General features: G+C 37.8%; 2 protein-coding genes across 4 annotated transcripts in view; one reads left to right on the forward strand and one right to left on the reverse strand.

Annotated features, from left to right (window-relative positions):
• The window catches only part of LOC309806623 (filamin A-interacting protein 1-like), a 32,525-nt gene extending 24,326 nt beyond the window's left edge, over nt 1-8,199 (forward strand). For both annotated transcript variants that reach the window (XM_082625505.1, XM_082625506.1), the window contains 2 exons: nt 6,043-6,221; nt 7,996-8,199. In XM_082625505.1, the coding sequence (XP_082481631.1) occupies nt 6,043-6,221; nt 7,996-8,128 (312 nt within the window). In that variant the 3' untranslated portion in view covers nt 8,129-8,199. The remainder of the gene's footprint in view (nt 1-6,042; nt 6,222-7,995) is intronic.
• Nucleotides 1-27,121, reverse strand: part of CMSS1 (cms1 ribosomal small subunit homolog) — a 392,023-nt gene that overhangs the window by 263,907 nt on the left and 100,995 nt on the right. The gene's annotated exons all lie outside the window — the stretch shown is intronic.

Consider the following 27,121-nt stretch of genomic DNA (forward strand, 5'->3'; position numbering starts at 1 on the left):
ATTGTGAAGGAGTTTGGTCATATGGATCTGCTTCTCTGAGGGGTGAGGGTGAGGATGAGACCACCCAAAGTCTGTTGATTGCACTTTAATCCAAATTTTAAACAAGAGGAGCCGAAGCCTCATTCAAGTCAATAGTGTTAAAACTGTATTCTGGCTCCCAACACAGTGACTGTGAAACAGCATTAAGCACAAATTCCCCAATCAGTATAAGTGCAAATGCAAGTTAATTATCACTGAACATATACTCACAAAACTCCACAAATGGCACAACCCTTCAACACTTCAGAGTAAAATGAAACAGAATAATTCCAAACTTATCCTGAAATCAGTAGGAAAAGTTTTAGTTACTTTTGTAAGTAAATAATTCTATTGTACACAGGCAAAACTGGAAACACCCTCTCTGCAAATGCTTGCAATCCTAACTCTGCAAAGTGTCCCTAAAAGTTATCCATAATTTGGCCCTGCTTTATAAATCCAACCTTCCTTGATTACTCAACTAACAGATACCCCTACACACACACACACACACACACACACACACACACACACACACACACACACACTTCTTACATTCCCATCTCCATGATTTGTCCGTTTTCTTCTCTTGCCTACTTCCCCCTGATAGACTTCTCTCCTCAGCTACCAGTCTCTCCCAGTCCCTTGAAGCCCCTATAATTCTATCTACCCAACAACCCAGTTGCCTACCCTTTTCCTCTATCTAGGAAGTAATGGGTGAGGGGGGATATCCAGAAAATAAACAATAAAGGGAAATTCTGACTAGAAGTCCCTAGATAGGGCTGAAGAAAAGAAAGAAAGTGGGGTGTTATCACTAAGACCATACCGGGGGGCACCCTAATTACATCAGGGTAAGGATGTGCATGCTAAAAATTTATTATTTTGTTTTCCTCCATCTTCCTCCTTTTATTTTCCTCATAATGTTCTTTTAAAAAAATGTGAAAAATCTCAACCATGTCTAGGGTAAACTAAAGGGGATTTATTTATTCATAAGGCAAAATACCTCAGAAAAACAAACTGTTCTCAGCTATGTCATATGTTAGGAACACTGACTTAAGGTGGAGGCCTGCAAGCTAGAAAAAAGGATGTGGATGGGGAGAGAGGGAGGGAAAAACTCAGAGTCTAGAACAGTTTTAACCTCCTATTCCTTTCCAACCTAGGCTTCTATACTAAAAGTTACCTTAAAAAAGATACTTGAGTTAATGGCCTAACATATTCTTAGTTCTTCCAAAAAAGATATCAAGAAAAATATAACAACAGTTTGGATTTATCAAGGTACTATAATAAAAGAATCTGCATACCTTATTAGCATTACCTTAGGGCAATTCTTAAAGTATTGATACTTATTTTAAGCAACTATATAGTTCAGCTTTTAAATTTCATTTCATAATTTTCATTGTATAAAAATAGTTGTGCTTCCTGTCTTCAGGGTGCTTAATGTCTCTTTTAAGAGTGACAGACAGGGCTTCCCTGGTGGCGCAGTGGTTGAGAGTCCGCCTGCCGATGCAGGGGACACGGGTTTGTGCCCCGGTCCGGGAAGATCACACATGCCGCGGAGCGGCTGGGCCCGTGAGCCATGGCTGCTGAGCCTGCGCGTCTGGAGCCTGTGCTCCACAACGGGAGAGGCCACAACAGTGAGAGGCCCGCGTATCGCAAAAAAAAAGAGTGACAGACAACAAGTGATCACACAATAAGTATATAATACACACTATGTTAATTTTTGTGGTGAAAACCACAAAGCACTATGAGGGAGTATAATGGGGGATAGAATTGAGATAGAAGAATCAGGAAAGCAAAGTTCCAGAGAATGAGTAGGGGTTCCTCAAGTAGAACATAAAGAAATTCCATTTCCAGAAACATTGTGGATGACATATCATGAAATCATATCACTAAAAAATACATAAAAACATTAGATAAAATATCTAGCATACTCTTAAGTGCATGGATGAGCTTTACATGGAGCTAGAGAAATTCTGAAGCCAAGAACTAGAAAGGGCAATTTCCTCAGACTAGCTTCTGGCTCCACATATTTTCAATCTTTCTCTTCTATAATCCACAAACTTCCAGTGCTAGGAACCAAAAGACATATTCATTTTGCAGTATAGACTCTAGCTTTTCACTTCTGACCATGGCTGGGTGAGCTGGCACACCCAGAATGCTACCAAGATGGACAGTAGACAGGTAGATTGTGAGAGTGACCTGAAGCTCAGTAGATGACCAAATAAGAATGACACAGGACTATCACCATTCAGGGTGACAGTAAAACAAGGAAGGGCTTTCAGAAGAGTCCAGTAGGGGTCACGCAGAGACAAGAATCACGCCCCCATTTCCAGTATCTGAGATACTGAGGCAGTGTGAGAATGAGCAGTCTCTATTTTAGGATTCTAGCATTATCCAGGAAAACCAGGTTTCAGTAAAGACAGGGAAGAAGATGGGACATTTTATGAATAGCATATTTGGTTACCTTTGATCTACTAAAACAGCCAAATAATTTCTCTACTGTCTGAACTAGCTTTATCTCTACTAGTATATTCAGGGTAATCAAAGAAAAAGACAATCTTCAAAGAGCCAACGAAAAAGAACAAAGAGAACCAAAGCCATAACTCACAAAGACGATAAAGCCCTAAATTAGGGTGGTTTGTGACTCAGGAGCTATTAAAACAAAGGTCATTATTCTTTCCTAAACATATATTAAGCAACCAAAAGCAAAAAGACTGACCATCTCTCTGTCCTTCATTCTCTTTGACCACGGGAGAATCCAACCTATTGGAACACATTGGACTTCCATCATCCTAGGCAAGGAGTTGGATTGTATCAGTGGTTGTGGGCAGGATATGACATCAGGGAGGCTAAAATGATAAGCTTGTCATTGCACAGTAAACATTAATGAGTTATCTTTTTAACCTTTCTTCCACTGACACTCCCTAAAGTGACTGAGTCTTCCTGTTTTCTTCCCCAGGCTTCATTCAATCCACAAGTGGGGCTAGATCAAAAAGGTGCAAAAAGGTTCTTTGATAGTCCCTTAGTGCTTAATGATACACCACCTTATACTGCTCCTAGTTGTTTAGTGTGTATATCTTATCTGCCTAGTAAGAGTATAAGCATTGAGACTTTAAAATTCTCCCATGGCGGGCCTCCCTGGTGGCGCAGTGGTTGGGAGTCCGCCTGCCGATGCAGGGGATGCGGGTTCGTGCCCCGGTCTGGGAGGATCCCATATGCCGCGGAGCGGCTGGGCCCGTGAGCCATGGCCGCTGGGCCTGCGCATCCGGAGCCTGTGCTCCGCAACGGGAGAGGCCACAACAGTGAGAGGCCCACGTACGGAAAAAAAAAAAAAATTCTCCCATGGCAACTATCATAGTACTAAATACATATAGCATAATAGACGCTTAATAAATAGTTGTTGCCTTGAGAAAACTGTGGCAATACAACTGATCTTAGAAATCAAGCCCAACCACTATATTTATAATAGAAAAACCTTAAGTACACAACGGTTAAGTGGCTTGGCCAAGCACACACACACAATTGGTGGAAAATGAAATGAGTACAGACAAGCTCAGGTCCATCATTTGATCTGTAGGAATGAAGAAGAGACTGAATTGAGAACTGGCATATTTTCTAAGAGGCATTTTGGGTATGGAGAAACGAAGGCACAGAAAAGAACTTCAAGAATAAGCTAAAACATATCTAGAATCACTTACGCTTTCTTTGGGAACCTTCCCTCTGCAAGGTCCCTATTTGACACCATTCCAATTTCTGCTGTTGACAAACATGAGGTCCTTAGCACCAAACAGCATGCAATAAATATAGGCCATTCTTCAAGAGTCATGGAAGGTGAGAGAAGGAAAACCCAGAGAATTAGACATTTCACTGATATGAAGGAACAAATAATTCTACCCAGGCTTGACCAGAGAAAGCCATAAGGGAAGAACAGGAAAAGTTTTGGATGGAAGGGGAAAAAGGTTTCTATGTCCCGGCACTGAAAAAAGCAGTCTTGAAGCACCACGGTGTGTTCTAAGAACTACCTGAAGTCTGGCGTGGCTAAAGGCTGGGTGAGAAAGACGGGAAGGTACGGAATGAGAATGGGGTGGAAGTGTCAGGAGGCCAGATGGTGAGAAACCTTTCAGCTCTGAATAGGAGAGTGGAGTAATCCCACTGTGTAAGACTGTGCTGTCACTGATGAGGACAGGCTGGATGGGGGTGAGGCTGAAGGAAGGGAGAGCCCTTAGGAGATTACGTAACAACAGGCAATGATTCTTTCCAACCTTCCTTCCTTGTACCTACAAACAAACAAACAAGCAAACAAACAAAATAAGGAGGAAAAACACAATGGAAAGCAATAGTAGATTAACTAAACCTCCTCTTTCCTCTTTTTGGGCTGAACTAAGTTTAATATTCATGTCCATACAACTACAAGAAGCTATCTGAGGAAGTTTCCTTTATGAAGCCTCCCTTAGTCATTCATTTATGCTTTACTAAATACCTATTATAATTATTCTAGGGCTGATCTTGTGATAAATTGAATGTTCCTCTAAGTCAAATGTCAAGCTCCCTAAATTAAGGCTGATTCTATTACTATTTCACTCTCAAATTCTAAAAGCAGTTGATTTGAATTTCCCTTATAATGCAGTCTAATGTTTGGGCAACTGGAAGGAGTTTTCAGAGAACTGTTGTTGCTTGAGACCCAGGACAATTAACGCTACAACCTCCCTCTCAGAGGATGGTCATTAGTTAAAAGTGACTCTGCCAGCAAGCAATACAACTTAGCAATTTCAGCTTCCACAAAAGGCTTGGTCACATTAATTAAAAATCATCACCTATAAGACATAATGAAGTATTTTGTGTGTGTTAAGGCACCATTATAAACCCATATTAGAAAACTAGACAACCAGCCTAAGCGTTTAGAGGTCAGTTGGGTTCTGTATGCTGGGACACCTTTATTCCCTTCTTTTTCTGAAATCATTTGGCCATTTTTGTGCTTTGGATTCCTAGTTAAGTATGTGCTTTTTAAGGATGTACGATTTAAACTGGCTTCAAATTCAGAGTCACAGATTTTCAGTCTTTTACAATAAAGGCAAAGGGCAAAATCAACCAATATTATCAGTTATAGTTTAGTATTTAATCTAGACAGTCACATGCTTTCAAAACCATGTTCTTAAATGGATTTTAATTTATCACTGGTCAAAGATCCTGAAGCACTTTTGTTTTAATCAGTCTACCTCCCTCTTTTCTTTCTTGATTCCTTGCTTGCTTATTTTGTTTTCAATCTGTAAGCATATACTGGGCACCTACTATAAGCAAAGCACTCTATTAGATGTTAAGAATTTAAGAAAAATAGAATGTAGGCCCTGCTTTCAGGGAGTTCACAGTCTAGTAGAGGAGACAAAAGTAAATAAGACACAGGGTAATTGTTTTATAATAGAGATATAAGTAGGCCACGGAAACCAGAAAGCACTTGGTGTTTACACCAGGTCTATACCAACACAGAATTGATTAACAAGAATTTGAAAAAAATACACAAACACCTTTATGAATAATGCACTGAAAAACAGACCATGGATCCAAGAGATGTACGTGGGCAGAGTACTTTAGGGAGGGCTGGGCAGCTAGGGAAGTGGCAGAATCAAACATTGTACAAAGATTCCTTTACTTTCCATCATTCCTCTGATATGGTTTCCCTGGAGAGAAAAGGAAGTGGCAGAAAGGGGATATGGAGAAATTGGTCAGATATTTACAGAGGAGCCAATATTTCTTTCTGGTTAAAAAAAAAAAATGATGACATGGGAACTACGATCCCACAAGCCACGTGGTGTGGCCAAAAAAAAAAAAAAGATGACAGTAAGAAAGTTACATTTGTGTTGAAACATCAAAAAGTATCAATTAACAAGAGTAATGATAAAAAACTAAACAAGGAAATCATAAACCCACTGTTGAATTAATTTGTTAAAACTTGGATATTTCTAAAAGAGGGAGAGATGGCAGTATTATGAATGATTTGTACTTAGACTATTAATGCATTTTCTTTTGTAGTTGGACAAAGTTGTGGAAAAACATAAGGATTCTCACAGACGAATCCTGGAACAGCTTTTAACGGTAGAAAAATCTCACAGGCAAACCATATTAGAGTTGGAGGAAGAAAAGAGAAAACATAAAGAATACGTGGAGAAGAGTGATGAATTCATAAGCTTGCTAGAACAGGAACGTGAAAGGTAAGGCTACTTTGGACAAGACAGTGACCTATTCTGCAAATTCTTACTAACCTCTCACTATGCGCTGGGCATTATACCAAAGGATACAGGGATACAAGGTAAATATGACAACCTCTGGTCTCAAAAATCTCATGGTCCAGAGTGAGGAAAAGGATATGTTTAAAAATAATATCAATACAATGCAAGAATAACCGGGTGTGATAGGACTGTGGAAACATAAATGCTGGGCACCTGATTCTACAAGGGAGTGCCCTGTGAAAGCTGCAGAGAGGAGGTAACGGGTCTAGTCCCTGTGCCAACAAGAATGGAGACCACATACAAGGCAGGGGCAGGAGTAAGTGCCACAGCATAGAGGTAAGACAAGAGTATGGGTACTGAGGGAACTCAAGCTTTCTACATGGCTACAGCACAGGGTGTGAGAAAAGGAAAGGCTAGACACGAGCAGCTGGATTTTATACTGTTGGCAAGAAGGAGCAAATGACAAATTATGAGAAGGAGAATGAGTTATCAGGGATGCTTTCTTAAGGAACCATTAAGGAAAGACGGGAAGAAAGACAGGGGCAGGTATGTGTTCCAACGGCTATAGGGTTAGGGAGGATGGGGCATAACAAGAATTACTTATGACGCATAGTCAATATGAATCAGTGACTAATGTGACTAGAGAGCAGAGCAAGGAAAACAGGAAGTTATACTCCTCGTTCTTCACCAAGGTACAGAAAGCAGGAATGGGGCACAGCTTTTTGTTGCTGCAGGATTTCTGGTTGGGGAAATAGTTCAAAAGATGGAAGGGGTCCTGTTTTAGACAAGTTGAGCATGAGGTACCTGGTGTATTCCAATGTTCAGCAGGGAGAAGGATGTGTCTAAACAGACAACCCACTGCTGGAAATATAGGTCTGGAAAAGGTTGGGCTGATGATGTGTATTTGCAGCCAGTGATAGCTGAAGCTATGGGTGTTGGTGTGGTGAGGAGAGAGAATTTTGAGATGGGAACTCTAGAAAACAGCACAACAACCCATCAAGTTAGGGTTTTCCTCCAGAAAAATGGGTCAAGAAAGGAAGCTGAGAAGGAATGAAGAATGGTGGAGGATCAGAAGAACTAGAAGAGAAAGCAAGGAACCAAGCAAGGGAAGACTTTCAAGAAAGAGTGAGCAAACAGCACCAGATAATACAGAAAAGGATGACCACACACCCCAAGATGGCAACAAGGAAGACACTGAAGAACTTAATTAGCCCTTTCAATAAAACAGTGAGGGCAGAAGCCAAGTCGCAATACTTTGAAGAATAAATAAGAAATGAGAACATAGAAGCTTAAAATGTGAACTAGTATTTAGAGAAGCTTGGCTACAAAAAGGGAGAAAATGGTTGGTAAACATTTTATAACCGTATGGAAAGCAGGTTATTTTGCTCCACTTTGACCCTCTGTTCTGAATTACCATAGAAAGTATGAACATCCATATTAAATTGAAAGAACAATGACTCCTCTCTATTAATACTGCAAAGATAGAAAATAACCAATCTTAGTAATGTCAAATTTTTACTGGACCTTCATGTCACTTTTGTTATTCCATGTATACTTCTCTTATGAGTTACAGAGCTAATGATGCTAGATTCTAACAATCACAGAAAAATACAGAAAAAAAAATTACTGTGAGTTCCCTTTTCTAAAATACTAGTAGTCTCAACTGTTTTATTTGATTACTTACAATTCATATTTTGACTAGGTAATCAAAGTTACATAATAGCTACACTAATGACAAACTTTCATTTCTTTTCAGTGCACTTCATGGTAGTCGTCAGAGCACTAGAAATTCAATGGCCCTCACATCCAGTTTCTTTTTCTACATTCATCAGGGGTTTGTTTTCTACTCACTACATAGAGAGGGGGTCTTGTTACCTTGCCTCTCATGAACCTGAAATATCTTCAGGGGCAGATTAAAGGAGCAAAAGAAGTCTGGCACCAAGGGAAGATCTGGCTCAGACCTTACAGTATAAGATTTGTTATTCAATGAGACAATGTCATATTAAATATTATTTCGAACCCTTGTGATTTGGCACCTGTGGCCTCATTTGGCCTCCAAAACTTATTTGGCACTAACTTGTTGAACACAGACACTTCCTTTCATCTCTCATTATTATGACCATTTATTGACCATGGTCAGAGTGCTGCCTGCCATAGAACAAAGAGGTACTGGAGGTCCCTGCCCCGGGGGCTTAACCACGTTAATGGAGAAGGCAAGAGGATACAGATTTAGGGTGGAAATGTGAAAGGCTGTTGGTGGTATAGTTCTAATATTCACCATTGTCTCTCTGCTATCTTCTGGAGGAAGGCTGAGGAGGGCTACCCAGAAGTAACACTGTAAAGCTGGTAGGCAGATGGTGAAGATTATTTAAATCAAGAGAGCAAAGAGGAACAACACTGAGGTATGAGAACAAAAGAGCACTAGGAATACAGGCCACGGGCTAGAGGAAAAGGAAAATAGTGGGATGAATGTAAATTGTACACCAAGGAATCAGTATATTAAGAACGGTATTTCTACATGTATCAAAGTAGTTTAAGAGGGAGAATTTAAAAGATCACAGTTTTTAGCCATATAGGACGCAAAGGTTTTTTGTCTTGAAGAATAATGAAAGTAAACAAACCATTACCAAAAAATAGGAAAAAGTGACTGGAGTGATTCTCATTCCCTGTTTAGCCACTCCAGAAGATATGGGAATATTCAGCTATTTCTGTTTGCCCAGGAACAGCTTCCAGATGGAACTCTTCGGGTGTGAGAATGCTAAGGCTCTTCTTGACTCACATGATACACAGACAATTCTCCGGCTCCATCTGTACATCACAGCTCCCATATCTTGGCACTGCTGGTGCACTGGCCCTTCCTGGCCCCCCTGCTTGTAGCAGGGGGACCGTGGGCCTCATGAGGCATAACTGACTTCCACTTGCTTTAAGGCCGTGGGCATAAAAATACTAAATGAACGCCATCTAACAAAGAGGTGGGGGAAACTAATAATTTCAGGTAAATATATACAGAGGAGGTGCTTACACAAGAGGTAAAATACCATTCATGTGTCTCATTCTCTGACAACAAATGACAGAACACAAACCTAACTTTAGTGAGAGTACTTCCTCTCCAACATGCAGCCACCCTTCACAAAAGCAAGACTAATTTATTCTAAGGAGTCAAAGAATAATGTTTACTTCCTTCCTCAAACAAAGTGATGTAAGCCACTCCCGAATCAGTGACCCTCAGTACAAAGAAAGAAAGAAAGAATATCATAACCCCCATAAACGTGGTTTGAGTGAATATAACTATAAAGGACTATCTGATTGAAACTCTGAAAAATACTGTGAAAGTTCAGTGATCGTATTTTTAGTGTTAGATAATATCTACTTGGAAAGAAAATAAAAATTAAGAAATACACGATTGAGATAGTTAATGAGACCTTAGAGGGTGTAATAATGGATTTCAAATTAAGGCTCAATTTCTGTGTTTTCTTCGGAGAATTCATTTTATGTGGAAAACCCTAAAGGAGACTGATGTCACACATTGAGTTTAGGCCAAAATGTTTGCCAAGTGATGTCGCTGTCGTAATCAGTAAACAGTTGGCTTTCCCACTGCAGGAGGGTGGGGGTAGGGAACAGCTCAGGAAACCTCGTTCCCAAGCGTGTTAATGCAAAGTTTCCTTCGCTGTAATCTGTGCAGTTTGGTCTGTCCATAAAATAATTATAGCGACATTTCATGACAACCTTCTGTTCACTGACCAGCTCCAATGTGTGGATGTGTGTGTCACTGATGACCTGAATTATGTACTTGGCTGAATTACAAGTGGCGTCTATGTGAAAGGTTTTATACAAAAGCAATGCCAGTAATTTTTGGCCTTTCTGGATGGCTTCACAGGAAAGCCAAAACAAAAATCACTTTTAGTCAGTGCAATTTTGCAAAATTTTCCCATAAGTGAAATGCCAATTTTGTCTGTACTTTCAAAAAAGCTTGCATAATTTTTTTCCTTTTTCAGTTTCAATGGGGGAAAAGGCTGTGAAGGAAAAAAAAAAAAAGAGTTTCCTTTTTTTGAAACCATGCTTTCTTTTTTAGAACACTGAAACAAACCATGTATACGAACCATATATATTACTGCATTTCTGGCCTTGAAACCACTGAAGTGGGAAACAAATATTGGTATGGCAACTCTGTCTAAAAATGTGACTTCAACTATGGATTTTTTTAAAGCTTTAAATTACTTTTCATAATATCTTGGCCAAGTAGATTAGCACTGTTAATTCTGGTTTCATAAAGCAGGACTTCAAATGGTAGCTTCTCAAGAGCGACATAGGAAGGAAGGAGTCACAGGCAGAATTAATTTCTTGCTCCTGTCCTAAGCAGGTGTGACTAGATAGAATAGTGGCTCAAGGGGCAGAAGGGCCTTTGCAGGAAAGTCAGCAGGGACCCAGCTTCAAGGTTGTTGCCTTGACCATACCTTAGACTAAGACCTTAGTAAAGAACAAAGTGTTTCCCCCGTCCCTTTGGCTGAAGCAACTTTATAAAGAAAGATTTCCATCATCAACTCTTTTCTACTATGACAGGCCTGTTTTCTAGATGGGCACCAGGAAAGGTGAGTGAAACACTGAGCTATATTTGACCCTCCTGTTAACTGAGTATATTGGATTACTTTCAAAGGCTTCTCTCAAAAAACATCAAATCTTCTTTCTAGAGGCTTTGGATACTCCCCTGAAATATAAATATATAAATTTAAATATATAAATGAATAAGTGTATTAATCTATCTAATTTTTTAGGTAGTTTAACTAACTAGTTAGCTATTTAGTGCTGCTTGCCACTCATTCATTCACTAAAACAAAAACCAAAAAACCCCCAAACTAAATACAAACAAAAAACGCCCCAATTAATTAAATGCCTGCTACATGCCAGGTCCTGTGCTAGATCCTAGGTGAAGTAGGTAGATGTGTTCATCACTGACATAAAACCCCAACTCATTTGTGCATGTGTAAAACAGAGACACCACTGTAGACTTTCATGATTTGATACTAATGCTTCCAGGGCACTATGAGATCATGATAGATAGGAAAAAAAGGCACCAATATGGTACAAAAACTTAATACATGAAATACTTATGAAAATAAAACATTCAGGAGAACTCAATAAACACATTAAACTAGAGTACTTTACTAGAGAATTCAATATCTTGCAACTATTGCCATTAGGCTTTTCAATTTCTTTGGTCTTAAACCTCAGCTTTTAAGAATATCCCATGAAGCATAACACAGTGGGCATAAGGTTTTTTAAAAATAAATAAACTAAGTCTACTTTTTAAAAATCATATTTGGAAAGCCAGCAGTTTTAAATTTCATGCACACTAAACTATTGTTGTAGAATGCATTGTACTCAAATGCAATCATTTCCTTTCAGTTTTCTGGCAAGGAGTTATATGTATTACATACTCTCAAGGCTATGTCTTGCAAGTTGTGAAATGGATGCCAGATCTCCATTTGACCTTTGTCATCGGTATCCAGTTCTTTGTTAGAACAAAATGGAGACCACCACAAACACATATTTGATATTATAATTCTACAGAAAATCACAATGTGATCAGCCTAGTGTTCATATACCTCAGACCTAATAGGGTCTGGGTAGGGATGCAGAGCGATTACCTCACAAGGATACCAAAAAACCCATTTAGGACTGTACATCATAACTTAACTTTCAACAGATGTCACAAAACCATACCCTTGTAACTGCACAATTCAGTGGTTTCTATACAAAACCATTTAATTATAGAGGTTAAAATTTGGATAGAGTGATGATGCTATTTTATTGCTGTTCCTTCCCAGAAAGCTGAACTAAACTTTACAAATAATATTGGGTGTGTATGTGTATATACAATGATTAGTGAATTTACTGCTCACAAAAGAATACTACAAATGTTAAAAAGCAGCCTAAAAGGAAACAGAACGAGCACAGTGAAGAATGAACTGGGAACTTGGAGATCGGGGACTCTGGTCTGCAGACTGGATCTGCAGCTCGTGTGTTAGTAACCCTGGGCAAATTCCATTTCTCCAATCTTGTATGTAAAAAAAAAATAGGACAGGCTTACATCATTTGTGTGTCTCTTTCAGATCTAAAAATCTGTGATTATGTGATTGTTACGAATAAGCAACTTTTACTTCAAGCCTATGATTCTAACCCACACTATCAAAAGAGGTCAGTGAGAATGACAGCACCTCAACCACCAACTTCAAATCCAAGTCTGCAGTATTTCCATTCTTAAAGTATATCTAGATTTAGGTACATCCTATTGCTTCTTCAATGTCACATATTCAAACCTGAACTTATCATCTTTGTAATCCAGGTCAATTTACAACTTTTCTATTCTTGTTTATTCCATCACAGTGAATCAATCTATCAGATAATCATAAAGAATTATGGAGATCTCTGAATCCTAAATTTAAACCAGAAAAGACGTAGCAATCTAGACCAACCCTCTAATTTTTGAATAGTGAAAAGTGAGGCCTATCAAGACTCAGCTAGAAACCTCCAAATCTTGCTGCTAAACAGCAGCAGAGCCAGACCAGAAGCTAGCTCTCCTGATAACATATTCGGCACTGTTCTCCCCAGAATCATTACTAGGTGATCAAGCCTTGTGCTTGGTATTGTGGGAAATCCAAAGAAATTTAAGACATAATTACAATACAATTGAAAAGATAAGACCCTCATAAAGTAATCTATAGATGATTCAGGTGTTCATTCTGTGGTACTGACACTGCCGTTGCAACATTATAAAAGGTCAGTCAAAAGGATATTAAGGACTGTAATTATCCAACAGCCCGCATTGCCCTAGGAGAACGCAGGACATACAGTAAGCCCTGGATAAATATATCTAACTGGCTCATAGTTACTAGCTTAACAGCCCTATAAAACAGGAAGCCAAAGACTGAATGTGGAAAGGCAACCTCAAACTTCTGTTCCATCTGACTATAAAATGTAAAGAGGAAGAAGAGTCATTAAACCATATCAAAATAGAAAATTTTGCCTCATAAATGGAAATCAAGGTGGAACATTAGAATTAAGCTGTATCCTGAATTTGCGACTTGTAGGTAAACTTTCCTGGCAAACGTATATTATTCCTCATGAGAAGATGAAGCCAAACGGCTTTGGCCAGCCATGACAATGGGAGATGTCTGGCACAAATGATGAGTAAATATCACTGCACAGAAAGGCCTTTCCTTGGAAGGGTGTAGGGTATTGGAGTTAAAAGCATAGACCCTGGAGTCAGAACCAACAAGAGTTTGAAGCATGGTCCCATCCTCTCATCTGGTCCTACTAGCTATTTGACCTTGAACGAAGTACTTAGTTTCTGTAATTCTCAGTTTCACTATCTGTTAAAAACAATGATATGGATCTCACAAGTTCTTACAATTACTAAATTATATAATGCGTAAAAAAGTGCTAAGTTGGGCTTCCCTGGTGGCGCAGTGGTTGAGAGTCCGCCTGCCGATGCAGGGGACACGGGTTCGTGCCCCGGTCTGGGAAGATTCCACATGCCGCGGAGTGGCTGGGCCCGTGAGCCATGGCCGCTGAGCCTGCACGTCCGGAGCCTGTGCTCCGCAACAGGAGAGGCCACAGCAGTGAGAGGCCCGCGTACCGCAAAAAAAAAAAAAAAAAAAAAAAGTGCTAAGTATCGTGTCTGACACTCAGTAAGCATTAGCATCTTTCTTCAAATTTGCCTTTCTTCAAATTAGTTCATTTGTATACTCTGTGCCACACCACTGGGCATTTTATGGATTGCCAGGAAGGTACCTAACTGGACCCTATGCTGGGTGCTAAGGATGTGATGATGAATAAAAGCTTTCAAGGGACATACCCTTCAGTATGGGGAACAAAGACACAAAAACAAGTGCAATGTTGTGTTACAGATGCAATGACAACTGAGAATACGGAGCAGGCACAAGTGAAGGATCATTCTCTAGGCCTGGTTGTATCTTATTTGCTTCAGAGTAGGGGTATTGGCTGAATGTCGTAATGATCTAACACTGTAACACCGAGCTAGACACTATAGTACTCAAAAACTTTTTTCCCCCCCAAACCATGGAGACCTATTTCCCCCTTTTGGGAATCATAAACAGAAAGGTTAATGCAATGATATTATGAAAAGCACAGCCTACCACATACTCAAAGTTAAGACTCACGCAAAATGATGGTTTTTAAGTGCACCAAGACTCCACTGTTCCTTGGGCCTGCCAGTGTCACAAGATCCCCACACTAATCACATCTTCTTGCCTAAAGGGATTAAGTGGACTTTTGATTTGTTTTGTTCACAGTTCCTTCTGTAGGGCCAAGAGCATGGAAAAGTATAATAAATATTTGTTGAATAAGTGACTAAAATGTAGAAAAAGTTGCTACATTTTAATTTATTATTTTCCATTAATATCTTCTCATAAATTAGCTTCTGGATTAGTTCTTTTCACTTAGCCCAGCTTTGGAGAATAGTATATAAAAGAAGTCAATTTTGATAGGGGAAGCAAAAATAAGCTTGAGAGCTTTTGGATTATCCTAGAGAGAGTAGATATAAAACAGGATGGGTCAAGGCACTGGAGGAGAGAATGATCCAAAAATGGGATTTTAAAGTTAAAAAACATAAGAAACATTAACTATTTAAAAAGCTAAAAATAACTCTCTCAATTCATACTTTGCATAGTTTTTGTACCCTACATTTTCACTAATAAAAACATCATGAACATTTTCCTAAATCACCAACTACTCCTCAACACCGTAATTTTTAAGTACATGAATGTTACTGTGTCATATAGACGTAATTTATTTAACAAGCTCACTATTGTGGGCATTTAGAGTCCTTCTACTTTTTCACTCTTACAAAGTACACTATGATGAATAGCCTCATACTCCAGTTAATTTTTACACCCTCCTGATTGTTGCCTTAGAATAAATTTTTAGGTGTGGAATTGCTGGGTCAAAAGTTACAAAACTTTTAAGGATTTTGAAAACTGTAGCTAAATTGCATTCTACAAATAGACTATTTATACTATCACGAGCAATGAAGGAGAGTACCCATTTCTTACTTCATAACTTTGCCTGGGACTAATCTTGAATCTGACCTCATTTAAAACATGATGTTAAAAAGTATGTAAAGTTCATAACATGAATCAGACTTTCCCACTGACTTAGGCTTTAGTTTTAGAGATGTGTTACTTCTGACAAAAAAAATTCTAACATATCACCAAAAACATACTCAAACATAACATTTTCTTGAAAGAATATTTTGCCATTGTCAATATAATTTCAGTATATTTCCTTTTCCCCAACAAATTCAGATTTTGATGGCCTATCATCACTGATGTTCCAAAACACTGCTTCTGTTGCTCTTTCTCTGAAAGGTCTGAAACCTCCTCTCTCTGTATAATCTCACACAAGACTTAGAGTCCAAATTCAGAATCCTGGCTCACCTTTCCCACCACATGACGAATTTGGCAATAGTTCATAATGCTTATAGTACTGGCCTTACGTAGACAAGTTTGACTTGTTTAACACTGTGGAATCCAAAGTTCACTTTGTCAAATTCCCCTTTAATAATTTGGTTGGTTAGGAGTACGTGAGAATTCCATAACAATTTCTCCTATTCAACTCAATTTCTACTCGCCAATTCTCACTTCCTCATGTATCCTCCCTATTTATCATGCATAATACATTATGCCCATAGTATTTTCCCATTTATTTCCATGACTTTCCTGATGACAGCGTGAAATATTTGAGATGCCTGGTGAACAGGTAATTTATATCTTCAGAAGATGTTTCAGAAGAAACATATTTGCAGGATTTATGAGGCTGAGTACGTGTTTTCTTAAAAATAATTAATTTCTACCTCACAGTTTGTCACTTTATATTATGTGTTTTTTTTTGTTCTCAGTACATATGACATTCAAGGCATTTCATGCCATAACAAACACTGGAACATATATATATACATATATATATACATATATATATGTATATATGTATATGTATATATATATGTAAAGAAAAAAGTTAGGAAAAAAGAGAATCATGTGTGGCTGTCACAACACTGTTTAGTAAACATTTCCTTCAAAGATATCAGAGAGATCTCAAAATGCAATATTCATCAGTAATGCCGTTAGTGAGGACCAAATATAAGTGGCAATTAAAAAGACCATTTCCCTGTGGGGCACATCTGTCATTTGCTTTATGTCAAATTACTTCTTACTCTAAACAGATTTGTCGATTAATCAAATTCCAGCTAATAATCTACTCAAGAACACTCCAGCTGTTTTATACACATACTTCCAAACATGATAGCATTAAGCCATTAGGACAGCACTTAGATTAAATGAATGGTCTTTTTATGTGTTTATTTGCAGAGACAAAGATGGAGAACCCCCCTGTGGCTTCTTCATGTAGAAGAATTCAGTGGCTTACTCTCAACATTCCTTTGAAAGATAAGATTTTTATCAATAAACAAAGAGGCACAAAATAACAAAAATGTTGGAAGGGGGAAAAATCACTCCTTAATTTTCACCTGTGTTGAAATCTAAGTGAGGCATGCCTCAATAACAAAGCAGAGCAAATCAGATAAAACTTCATCCTGAAAAAAACCTCTGGATGGCAAGAAATAAATTCTCTTCTAGACTAGAAGGGTTTAATCTTAAAACATACCTCTTTGTCTCCTGTGAATAAGCCTGTATTTTTCAAATTGATTTTATTTTGTTTGTTAGGGAACATGTGGGGCAGTCACTCAGTTTCCACTTCCAGTTCCAGAAAGAAGCCTCAGGAATCCAAAGAGGTTTGTAGCTTCAGAATGAACTTTTCTTGTACCATGACTGAACGCTCAGAACTCACCAAAGCATGCAAAGAACCCAAAGAGAGCTGGTTAGCTTCTTTGGACTTCAGATATACCATACAAGGGTGAGAGAGGGAAAAAAGGACAAACATACAATCATAGGCAATTCAGATGAACCCAAATTCCAAAATGTTTCAGAAACAATGTTCAAATTCTGCTTTTATTAAATGATGATAGCTAATTCATACTTTCTTGTAGATGGTGTATTTATAAACAATTATTTTCATTTAAAATATATCCAAAACATAAAAGGGCATGTGGCAGGGAGGGTGTTGCAGCCTTAAATGCCTTCAGGGGCCAGCAGGGTAAGGTAAATGACAGGAGCAGGCTGGGTGTATACAATAGGGAACAGTGAAGACCTCGAAAACCTGCAAAGCTCAAGCCCATCTGGTTAGCTGTCTAAATAATTACTTCAGTATTATCAGTAAATAAGAAATAGGCCCTATGACACAGTTGATCCAGAAATGAAGAAGCAAGACTTCAGGAGTCCAGCTCTGAGAACAGGATATGTATGGTGAGGAAAGAGAACCAATGTTCTCTGGAACCTTAGAAGAGAAGATGTGTACTGAATCAGGAGGATAAGCAGTGGGCACCCACACTAGGAAGTACAGGTGAGGTGGACAAGCCTGTTTATCATGGCTTCTTTTCTGCCTTCTCTTTCCCACTCATGTATAAGCTCCTCAAGAGCTGAGACATGTTGTTTTGTTTATCTCTGTATCCCCAGCCCCTTGAAGAGAGTGCCCAATGGATATTTATAGAATAAATAAATGTACTACTCTCTCCAAACATAGTCACTAACATGAGCACTATAACTGGTAGCAGCAGCTATGGGGACTTCAAAGGAGCTGTTGTTTTTAGTGGAGACGGTTGCCCAAAGGTCCCCTGCTTTTTTTTTTTTTTTTAACTTAAGTATAGTTGATTTATAATATTGTGTTAGTTTCTGGTATACAACAAAGTGATTCAGATTTTATATATGTGTGTGTGTGTGTGTGTGTATATATATATAAAAACATGTATGTATTCTTTTTCAGATTCTTTTCCATTGTAGTTTATTATAACACACTGAAGACAGTTCCCTGTGTTGTTTATCTACTTTATATATAGTAATATGTATCTGCTAATCCCAAACTCCTAATTTATCCTTCTCCCCCTTCCCCTTTGGTAACTATAAGTTTGTTCTCTGTCTGTTAGTTTGTTTGTTTTGTAAATAAGGTCCCCTGCTTTTTGATGGCAAGAATAAAAATGTGTTATTCTTTGTTTCTGCTTCTAAATGTTTTTATACTGACATATATATGTCACACTACTGAATTAATATAAAAACATTAAATTTCTTCAAGTTCTGTATATATATATATATATATATATATATATCACACATTTGAAAACAAAACAAAATAATAAAATGACAACAAATGCGCAACCAGCAAAATCAATATTGTAAGGATTCTGTATAACAAACAACTTGCTTTCATTAACGAACAACGTACAGGGGAAATATAGAGGGAAAATTTTAAGTTAAAGAAATTTAAACATTTCCATAGAGTGCAAAGCATTATCTTATTTGAATCCTGATTTGAAGACACTGTAAGAGAGAAAAAGAGAGATAGAAAATATGAAAATCAGGGAAATTTGAACACTGTGATATTTCACAATATGAAAGAATTATTCCTCTTGTTTGGGTATGTTAATGGTATTGTGATGTATATTTAAAAACAAAACCTTATCTTTTAGAGATATATTCTGAAAATATTAAAAAATGAAATAATTAGATGTTTGGGATTTGCTTCAAAATAATCCAGAGTGGGGAGCATAGTATAGGGAAGGAAAAATAATTCCCCCTCTACCCTTTTGAGTTCTTCACTAAGACCCACTGAAGTAAAAGACAGGTTAGAGGTGCCTTCAAGATGGCGGAGGAGTAGGATGTGGAGATCACCTTCCTCCCCACAAATACATCAAAATTACACTTACACGTGGAACAACTCCAACAGAACACCTGCTGAACGCTGGCAGAAGACCTCAGACTTCAGAAGGAGTTTCTTCCCAAGGCAAGAAACTCCCCGCATACCTGGCCGTGTGGCTGACAGGGTCTTGGTGCTCTGGCCGGGTGTCAGGCCTGAGCCTCTGAGGTGGGAGAGCCAAGTTCAGGACATTGTTCCACCAGAGACCTCCCGGCCCCACATAATATCAAACGGTGAAAGCTCTCCCAGAGATCTCCATCTTAATGCTACGACCCAGCTCCACTCAACAACCAGCAAGGTACAGTGCTGGACACCCTATGCCAAAAAACTAGCAAGAAAGGAACACAACCCCACCCATTAGCAGAGAGGCTGCCTAAATTCATAATAAGGTCACAGACACCCCAAAACACAGCACCGGATGCACTGCTGCCCACCAGAAAGACAAGATCCAGCCTCATCCATCAAAACACAGCACCAGTACCCTCCACCAGGAGGCCTATACAACTCACTGAACCAATCTTACCCACTGGGAGCAGACACCAAAAACAATGGGAACTACGAACCTGCAGCCTGAGAAAAGGAGATCCCAAACACAGTAAATTAAGCAAAATGAGAAGACAGAGAAACACACAGCAGATGAAGGAGCAAGGTAAAAACCCACCAGACCAAACAAATGAAGAGGGAATAGGAAGACTACCTGAAAAAGAATTCAGAGTAATGATAGTAAAGATGATCCAAAATCTTGGAATGAGAATGGAGAAAATACAAGAAACATTTAACAAGGACCTAGAAGAACTAAAGAGCAAACAAACAATGATGAACAACACAATAAATGAAATTAAAAATTCTTTAGGAGGAATCAATAGCAGAATAACTGAGGAAGAAGAACGGATAAGTGACCAGGAAGATAAAATAGTGGAAATAACTACCATAGAGCAGGATAAAGAAAAAGAATGAAAAGACTTGAGGACACTCTCAGAGACCTCTGGGACAACATTAAATACACCAACATTGGAGTTATAGGGGTCCCAGAAGAAGAATAGAAAAAGAAGGGACTAAGAAAATATTTGAAGAGATTATAGTTGAAAAATTCCCTAATATGGGTAAAGAAATAGTCAATCAAGTCCAGGAAGCCCAGAGAGTACCATACAGGATAAATCCAAGGAGAAACATGCCAAGACACATATTAATCAAACTATCAAAAATTAAATACAAAAAAAAAATTTTTAAGCAGCAAGGGAAAAGCAACAAATAACATACAAGGAAATCCCCATAAGGTTAACAGCTGATCTTTCAGCAGAAACTCTGCAAGCCAGAAGGGAGTGGCAGGGAGTGGAAGGGAATGACATATTTAAAGTGATGAAAGGGAAAAACCTACAACCAAGATTACTCTACCCAGCAAGTATCTCATTCAGATTTGACAGAGAAATTAAAACCTTTACAGACGAGCAAAAGCTAAGAGAATTCAGCACCACCAAACCAGCTTTACAACAAATGCTAAAGGAACTTCTCTAAGCAAGAAACACAAGAGAAGGAAAAGACTTACAATAACAAACCGAAAACAATTAAGAAAATGGTAATAAGAACATACATATCGATAACTACCTTAAATGTAAATGGATTAAATGGTCCAACCAAAAGACATAGACTGGCTGAAGGGATACAAAAACAAGACATGTATATATGCTGTCTACAAGAGACCCACTTCAGACCTAGGGACACATACAGACTGAAAGTGAGGGGATGGAAAAAAGATATTCGAGGCAAATGGAAATCAAAAGAAAGCTGGAGTACCAATTCTCATATCAGACAAAATAGACTTTAAAATAAAAACTATTACAAGAGACAAAGAAGGACACTACATAATGATCAAGGGATTAATCCAGGAAGATATAACAATTGTAAGTATTTATGCACCCAACATAGGAGCACCTCAATACATAAGGCAAATACTAACAGCCATAAAAGGGGAAATCGACAGTAACACAATCATAGTAGGGGACGTTAACACCCCACTTTCACCAATGGACAGATCATCCAAAATGAAAATAAATAAGGAAACACAAGCTTTAAATGATACATTAAACAAGATGGACTTAATTGATATTTATAGGACATTCCATCCAAAAACAACAGAATACGCTTTCTTCTCAAGTGCTCATGGAACATTCTTCAGGATAGATCATACCTTGAGTCACAAATCAAGTCTTGGTAAATTTAAGAAAATTGAAATCGTATCAAGTATCTTTTCTGACCACAATGCTATGAGACTAGATATCAATTACAGGAAAAAATCTGTAAAAAATACAAACACATGGAGGCTAAAAATACACTACTAAATAACCAAGAGAACACTGAAGAAATCAAAAAATATCTACAAACAAATGACAATGAAAACACGATGATCCAAAGCTTATGGGATGCAGCAAAAGCAGTTCTAAGAGGGAAGTTTATAGCAATACCAACCTACCTCATAAAACAACAAACACCTCAAATAAACAACCTAACCTTACACCTAAAGCAATTAGAGAAAGAAGAACAAAAATCCCCCAAAGTTAGCAGAAGGAAAGAAATCATAAAAATCAGATCAGAAATAAATGAAAAAGAAATGAAAGAAACGATAGCAATGATCAATAAAACTAAAAGCTCGTTCTTTGAGAAGATAAACAAAATTGATAAACCATTAGCCAGACTCATCAAGAAAAAAAGGGAGAAGACTCAAATCAATAGAATTAGAAATGAAAAAGGAGAAGTAACAACTGACACTGCAGAATTACAAAGGATCATGAGAGATTACTACAAGCAACTCTATGCCAATAAAATGGACAACCTGGAAGAAATGGACAAATTCTTAGAAAAGTACAACCCTCCTAGACTGAACCAGGAAGAAACAGAAAATATAAGCAGACCAATCACAAGCACTGAAATTGAAACTGTGATTATATACCTTCCAAAAAACAAAAGCCCAGGACCATATGGCTTCACAGACAAATTCTATCAAACATTTAGAGAAGAGCTAACACTTATCATTCTGAAACTCTTCCAAAATTTAGCAGAGGGAGGAATACTCCCAAACTCATTCTATGAGGCCACCATCACCCTGATACCAAAACCAGACAAAGATATCACAAAGAAAGAATACTACAGGCCGATATCACTGATGAACATGGATGCAAAAATCCTTAACAAAATACAAGCAAACAGAATCCAACAGCACATTAAAAGCATCAGACACTGTGATCAAGTGGGGTTTATCCCTGGAACATAAGGATTCTTCAATATACACAAATCAATCAATGTGATATACAATATTAACAAACTGAAGGAGAAAAACCATATGATCATCTCAATAGATGCACAAAAAGCTTTCAACAAAATTCAACACTGATTTATGATAAAAACCCCTCCAGAAAGTAGTAATAGAGGGAACTTACCTCCACATAATAAAGGCCATATATGACAACCCCACAGCCAACATCATTCTCAATGGTGAAAAACTGAAACCATTTCCACTAAGATCAGGAATGAGAGAGACAAGGCTGTCAACTCTCACCACTATTACTCAACATAGTTTTGGAAGTTTTAGCCACAGCAATCAGAGAAGAAAAAGAAATAAATGGAATCCAAATTGGAAAAGAAGAAGTAAAGCTGTCACTGTTTGCAGATGATATGACACTATACATAGAGAATCCTAAAGATGCTACCAGAAACTACTATAGCTAATCAATGAATTTGGTAAAGTAGATGGGTACAAAATTAATGCACAGAAATCTCTTGCATTCTTATACACTAAGGATGAAAAATTTGAAAGAGAAATTAAGGAAACACTCCCATTTACCATTGCAGCAAAAAGAATAAAATACCTAGGAATAAACCTTCCTAAGGAGGCAAAAGACCTGTATGCAAAAAACTCTAAGACACTGATGAAAGAAATTAAAGATGACACAAACAGATGGAGAGATATACCATGTTCTTGGATTGGAAGAATCAATTGTGAAAATGACTATAAAACCCAAAGAAATCTACAGATTCAATGCAATCCCTATCAAACTAGCAATGGCATTTTTCACAGAACTAGAACAAAAAATTTCACAATTTGTGTGGAAACACAAAATACCCCAAATAACCAAAGCAATGTTGAGAAAGAAAAATGGAGCTGGAGGAATCGGGCTCCTGGACTTCAGACTATACTACAAAGCTACAGTAATCAAGACAGTATGGTACTGGCACAAAAACAGAAATATAGATCAATGGAACAGGATAGAAAGCCCAGAGATAAACCTACACACATATGGTCACCTTATTTTTGATAAAGAAGGCAAGATATATATAATGGAGAAAAGATAGCCTCTTCAATAAGTGGTGCTGGGAAAACTGGACAGCTACAGGTAAAAGAATGAAATTAGAACACTCCCTAACACCATACACAAAAATAAACTCAAAACGGATTAAAGACCTAAATGTAAGGCCTGATACTATAAAACTCTGAGAGGAAAACATAGGCAGGACACTCTATGGCATAAAGCACAGAAAGATCCTTTTTGCCCCACCTCCTAGAGAAATGGAAATAAAAACAAAAATAAACAAATGGGACCTATGAAACTTAAAAGCGCCTGCACAGTAAAGGAAACCATAAACAAGATGAAAAGACAACCCTCAGAATGGGAGAAAGTGTTTGCTAACGAAGCAACTGACAAAGGATTGATCTCCAAAATATACAAGCAGCTCATGCAGCTCAATATAAAAAAAACAAACAACCCAATCCAAAAATGGGCAGAAGACCTACATAGACATTTCTCCAAAGAAGATATACAGATTGCCAACAAACACATGAAAGGATGCTCAACATCACGAATCATCAGAGAAATGCAAATCAAAACTACAATGAGGTATCACCTCACACCAGTCAGAATGGCCATCATCAAAAAATCTACGAACAATAAATGCTGGAGAGGGTGTGGAGAAAAGGGAACCCTCTTGCACTGTTGGTGGGAATGGAAATTGATACAGTCACTATGGAGAACAGTATGGAGGCTCCTTAAGGAACTAAAAATAGAACTACCATATGACCCAGTAATCCCACTACTGGGCATACACCCTGAGAAAACCATAATTCAAAGAGTCATGTAGCACAGTGTTCATTCCAGCTCTATTTACAATAGCCAGGACATGGAAGCAACCTAAGTGTCCATCGACAGATGAACGGATAAAGAAGATGTGGCACATATATACAATGGCATATTACTCAGCCATAAAATGAAATGAAATTGAGTTATTTGTAGTGAGGTGGATGGAACTAGAGACTGTCATACAGAGTGAAGTAAGTCAGAAAGAGAAAAACAAATACCGTATGCTCACACATATATATGGAATCTAAAAAAAAAAAAAAAAAAAAATGTTCTGAAGACCCTAGGGGCAGGACAGGAATAAAGAAGCAGACATAGAGAATGGACCTGAGGACACGGGGCGGGGGAAGGGTAAGCTGGGACGAAGTGAGAGAGTGGCATGGACATATGTACACTACCAAATGTAAAACCGATAACTAGTGGAAAGCAGCCACATAGCACAAGGAGATCAGCTCAGTGCTCTGTGTCCACCTAGAGAGGTGGGATAGGGAGGGTGGGAGGGAGATGGAAGTGGGAGGAGATATAGGGATATATGTATATGTATAGCTGATTCACTTTGTTATACAGCGGAAACTAACACACCATTGTAAAGCAATTATACTCCAATAAAGATGTTAAAAAACAACAAAAAAGACAGGTTAATAAGAGAAAACCAAACAGAAGTTTACTAACATGTATAACTCATGTATATATGGGAGATACTTGGAGAAAATGATTAACTCTATGAGATGACTTACACCACAACCTTAAATACTGATACCATTTTCAACTAAAGACAAAAGAATTAAGAGGGGTGGGGAGTGGGGAAGGGGGTAGCCAGTTATGGGAAGTTACCAGGAAAAGCAAGGGTAAGATTGGTAGGCAGATTTAAGTTGGTGCCTTCTCTGCTGATAAGATTCTCTTGTGATTTAGTCATCCTTCTCTTTCTGGTACTGAGAGGGAGACACCCTTACAAATAGAGATTTCCTTCATAAAAGTAAATTTCCCTTACAAAAGAGTAACTCTACTCTTGTTTTCAGAACTTCTCCTGTATCTGTTGTTTATCAAAATAATCCGCTCAAAATAATTCTTATGCTAAAGAGACATTTTGGGGTGGCATAGTCTGCTACTCTTCAGTAGGGTGGTACAGAAGAAACAAGACTGGCCAAGAGTTGATAATTATTGAAGCTGTAAGAGGGACCCATAGGGGTTCATTATACTATCATCTCTACTATTATATGTGTTTGAAATAACTAAAAAACAAGTGAACAAATAATAACACAAGAAAATAGTTAGAAAATTTAAATGAACAGAAAAGTATAAAATGAAAATTAACACCTTCCTTTGACTTTACCTCACTTCCCACTCCCCAAAAGTAAACTGTAGTTAATAGTTTTCTGTGTATATTTCTAAAAATTTACTGCAAGCATATACCAGCAATCTGTAAAGGAGAACTTCCTACCTTATAAAAAAAAAAGTGGCTGCATATTATTTCATTTTAGAGATGCAATTCATCTGGCCATGCTCCATGTATGGGTTTCAGATTATATTCTTTTTTTGTTGTATTTGCTACTAAACACTGTCCAGTGAATTGACTCTCAGTAACTTCAGATGCATGTTAATTCCAAATTTCTTTCAGAAACAAGTTACTCATTGGTAACTTTGTGTTTTTTGCATAATGAAGAACTAAAACCCACAAGAAAAGAAGCCTTTGTGTAGGACCCTAAAGACAACACAGAGACTGTAGTGGGGATGGAGGCAGGGGACAGCACTGAGATAACACTTCCAGAGTGAGGTCCACAGACCCCACTCATGTACTTGTTAGCATCTTCCCTGAGAGGCCTTCAGATCTCCTAGCAGGACAGAGCTGTAAAAGCTACAGAAGCAGGGATTTGATGCAATAGCAGCAGCTCTGGCAGTTCAAACGAAATTTGTACTTATCTGCAGTAGTCACCTGATGAAGTGAACAAAGTGACCACAGAAGAATCAAAGGTAACAGAATTCTAAAAGCAAAGCCCGCACATACTTTCTTTATGCTGCCCCCAATACGAGGGATGCTACTTAGTTGGATAGTGCACTGCCATTGAGGGGAATAGGACGTGATTCATGAACTCCAAATTGTCCCTAGAAATTTTCTGGGGAATCAGAAATAAAGCAAAATAAGAGATAAAACTATTATGAACCTGTGACCCATTGCCATCTATGGCCACTTTTTTCTTTCAGAGAAAATGATACAGATAATTTTTTTCTTTTCTAAACTACTCTAAATTTTACAGTAAGACTATAAATCTCATTTCTTTGTGATTTTAATTCACGTATCCTGGATGACAAAATATCGAGCACTTTCTTTGATGAGATTAATGGTGTTTATAGATCATCCTTTGTGAAATGTGAAGTCTTTAACACTTTTTTTTTTTATAATTAGGTTGATTGTGTTTTTGGTATTGCATCATAGGAGTTATGTTTTCTTCTGGAACTTTTATAGTTTTAACTTTTATGTTTTGGTCTCAAATAAATTTTTATTTCATGTGAGATAGGGTTTGAGGTTCACATCCCTTTCCTTACTGCAACATTTGTTGATATTTTCCCCATTGAATTGCTTTTAACTCTCCATTTAAAATCAATTAATCATATAAATGTTCATCTATTACTTTCCATTAAATGGATTTTAAAAAAAGAGTATAAATCTCAACAGATAATAGTTTTAATATATGCTAATACAGCTTATAGGTAGAATAAAGTTTCTCTTCAAAATATAAAACTATGATAGATGATATATACATATAAAGTGGCACACAAGGTCATCATAAAAACTTAGATCTAGGCACAGATCAAACAAAATCAATGTTTTGCCTTTTAGGAAACATGAACAATCTCAGAACATTTTTACTTTGTAAGTTAATCTAATACAATGATAATAATAGCAGTAACAAATCCTAAGAAATCCAGTGAGAA

Source organism: Mesoplodon mirus, assembly GCF_964341445.2.
Source record: "Mesoplodon mirus genome assembly, chromosome: 6".
NCBI classification, from domain to species: domain Eukaryota; kingdom Metazoa; phylum Chordata; class Mammalia; order Artiodactyla; family Ziphiidae; genus Mesoplodon; species Mesoplodon mirus.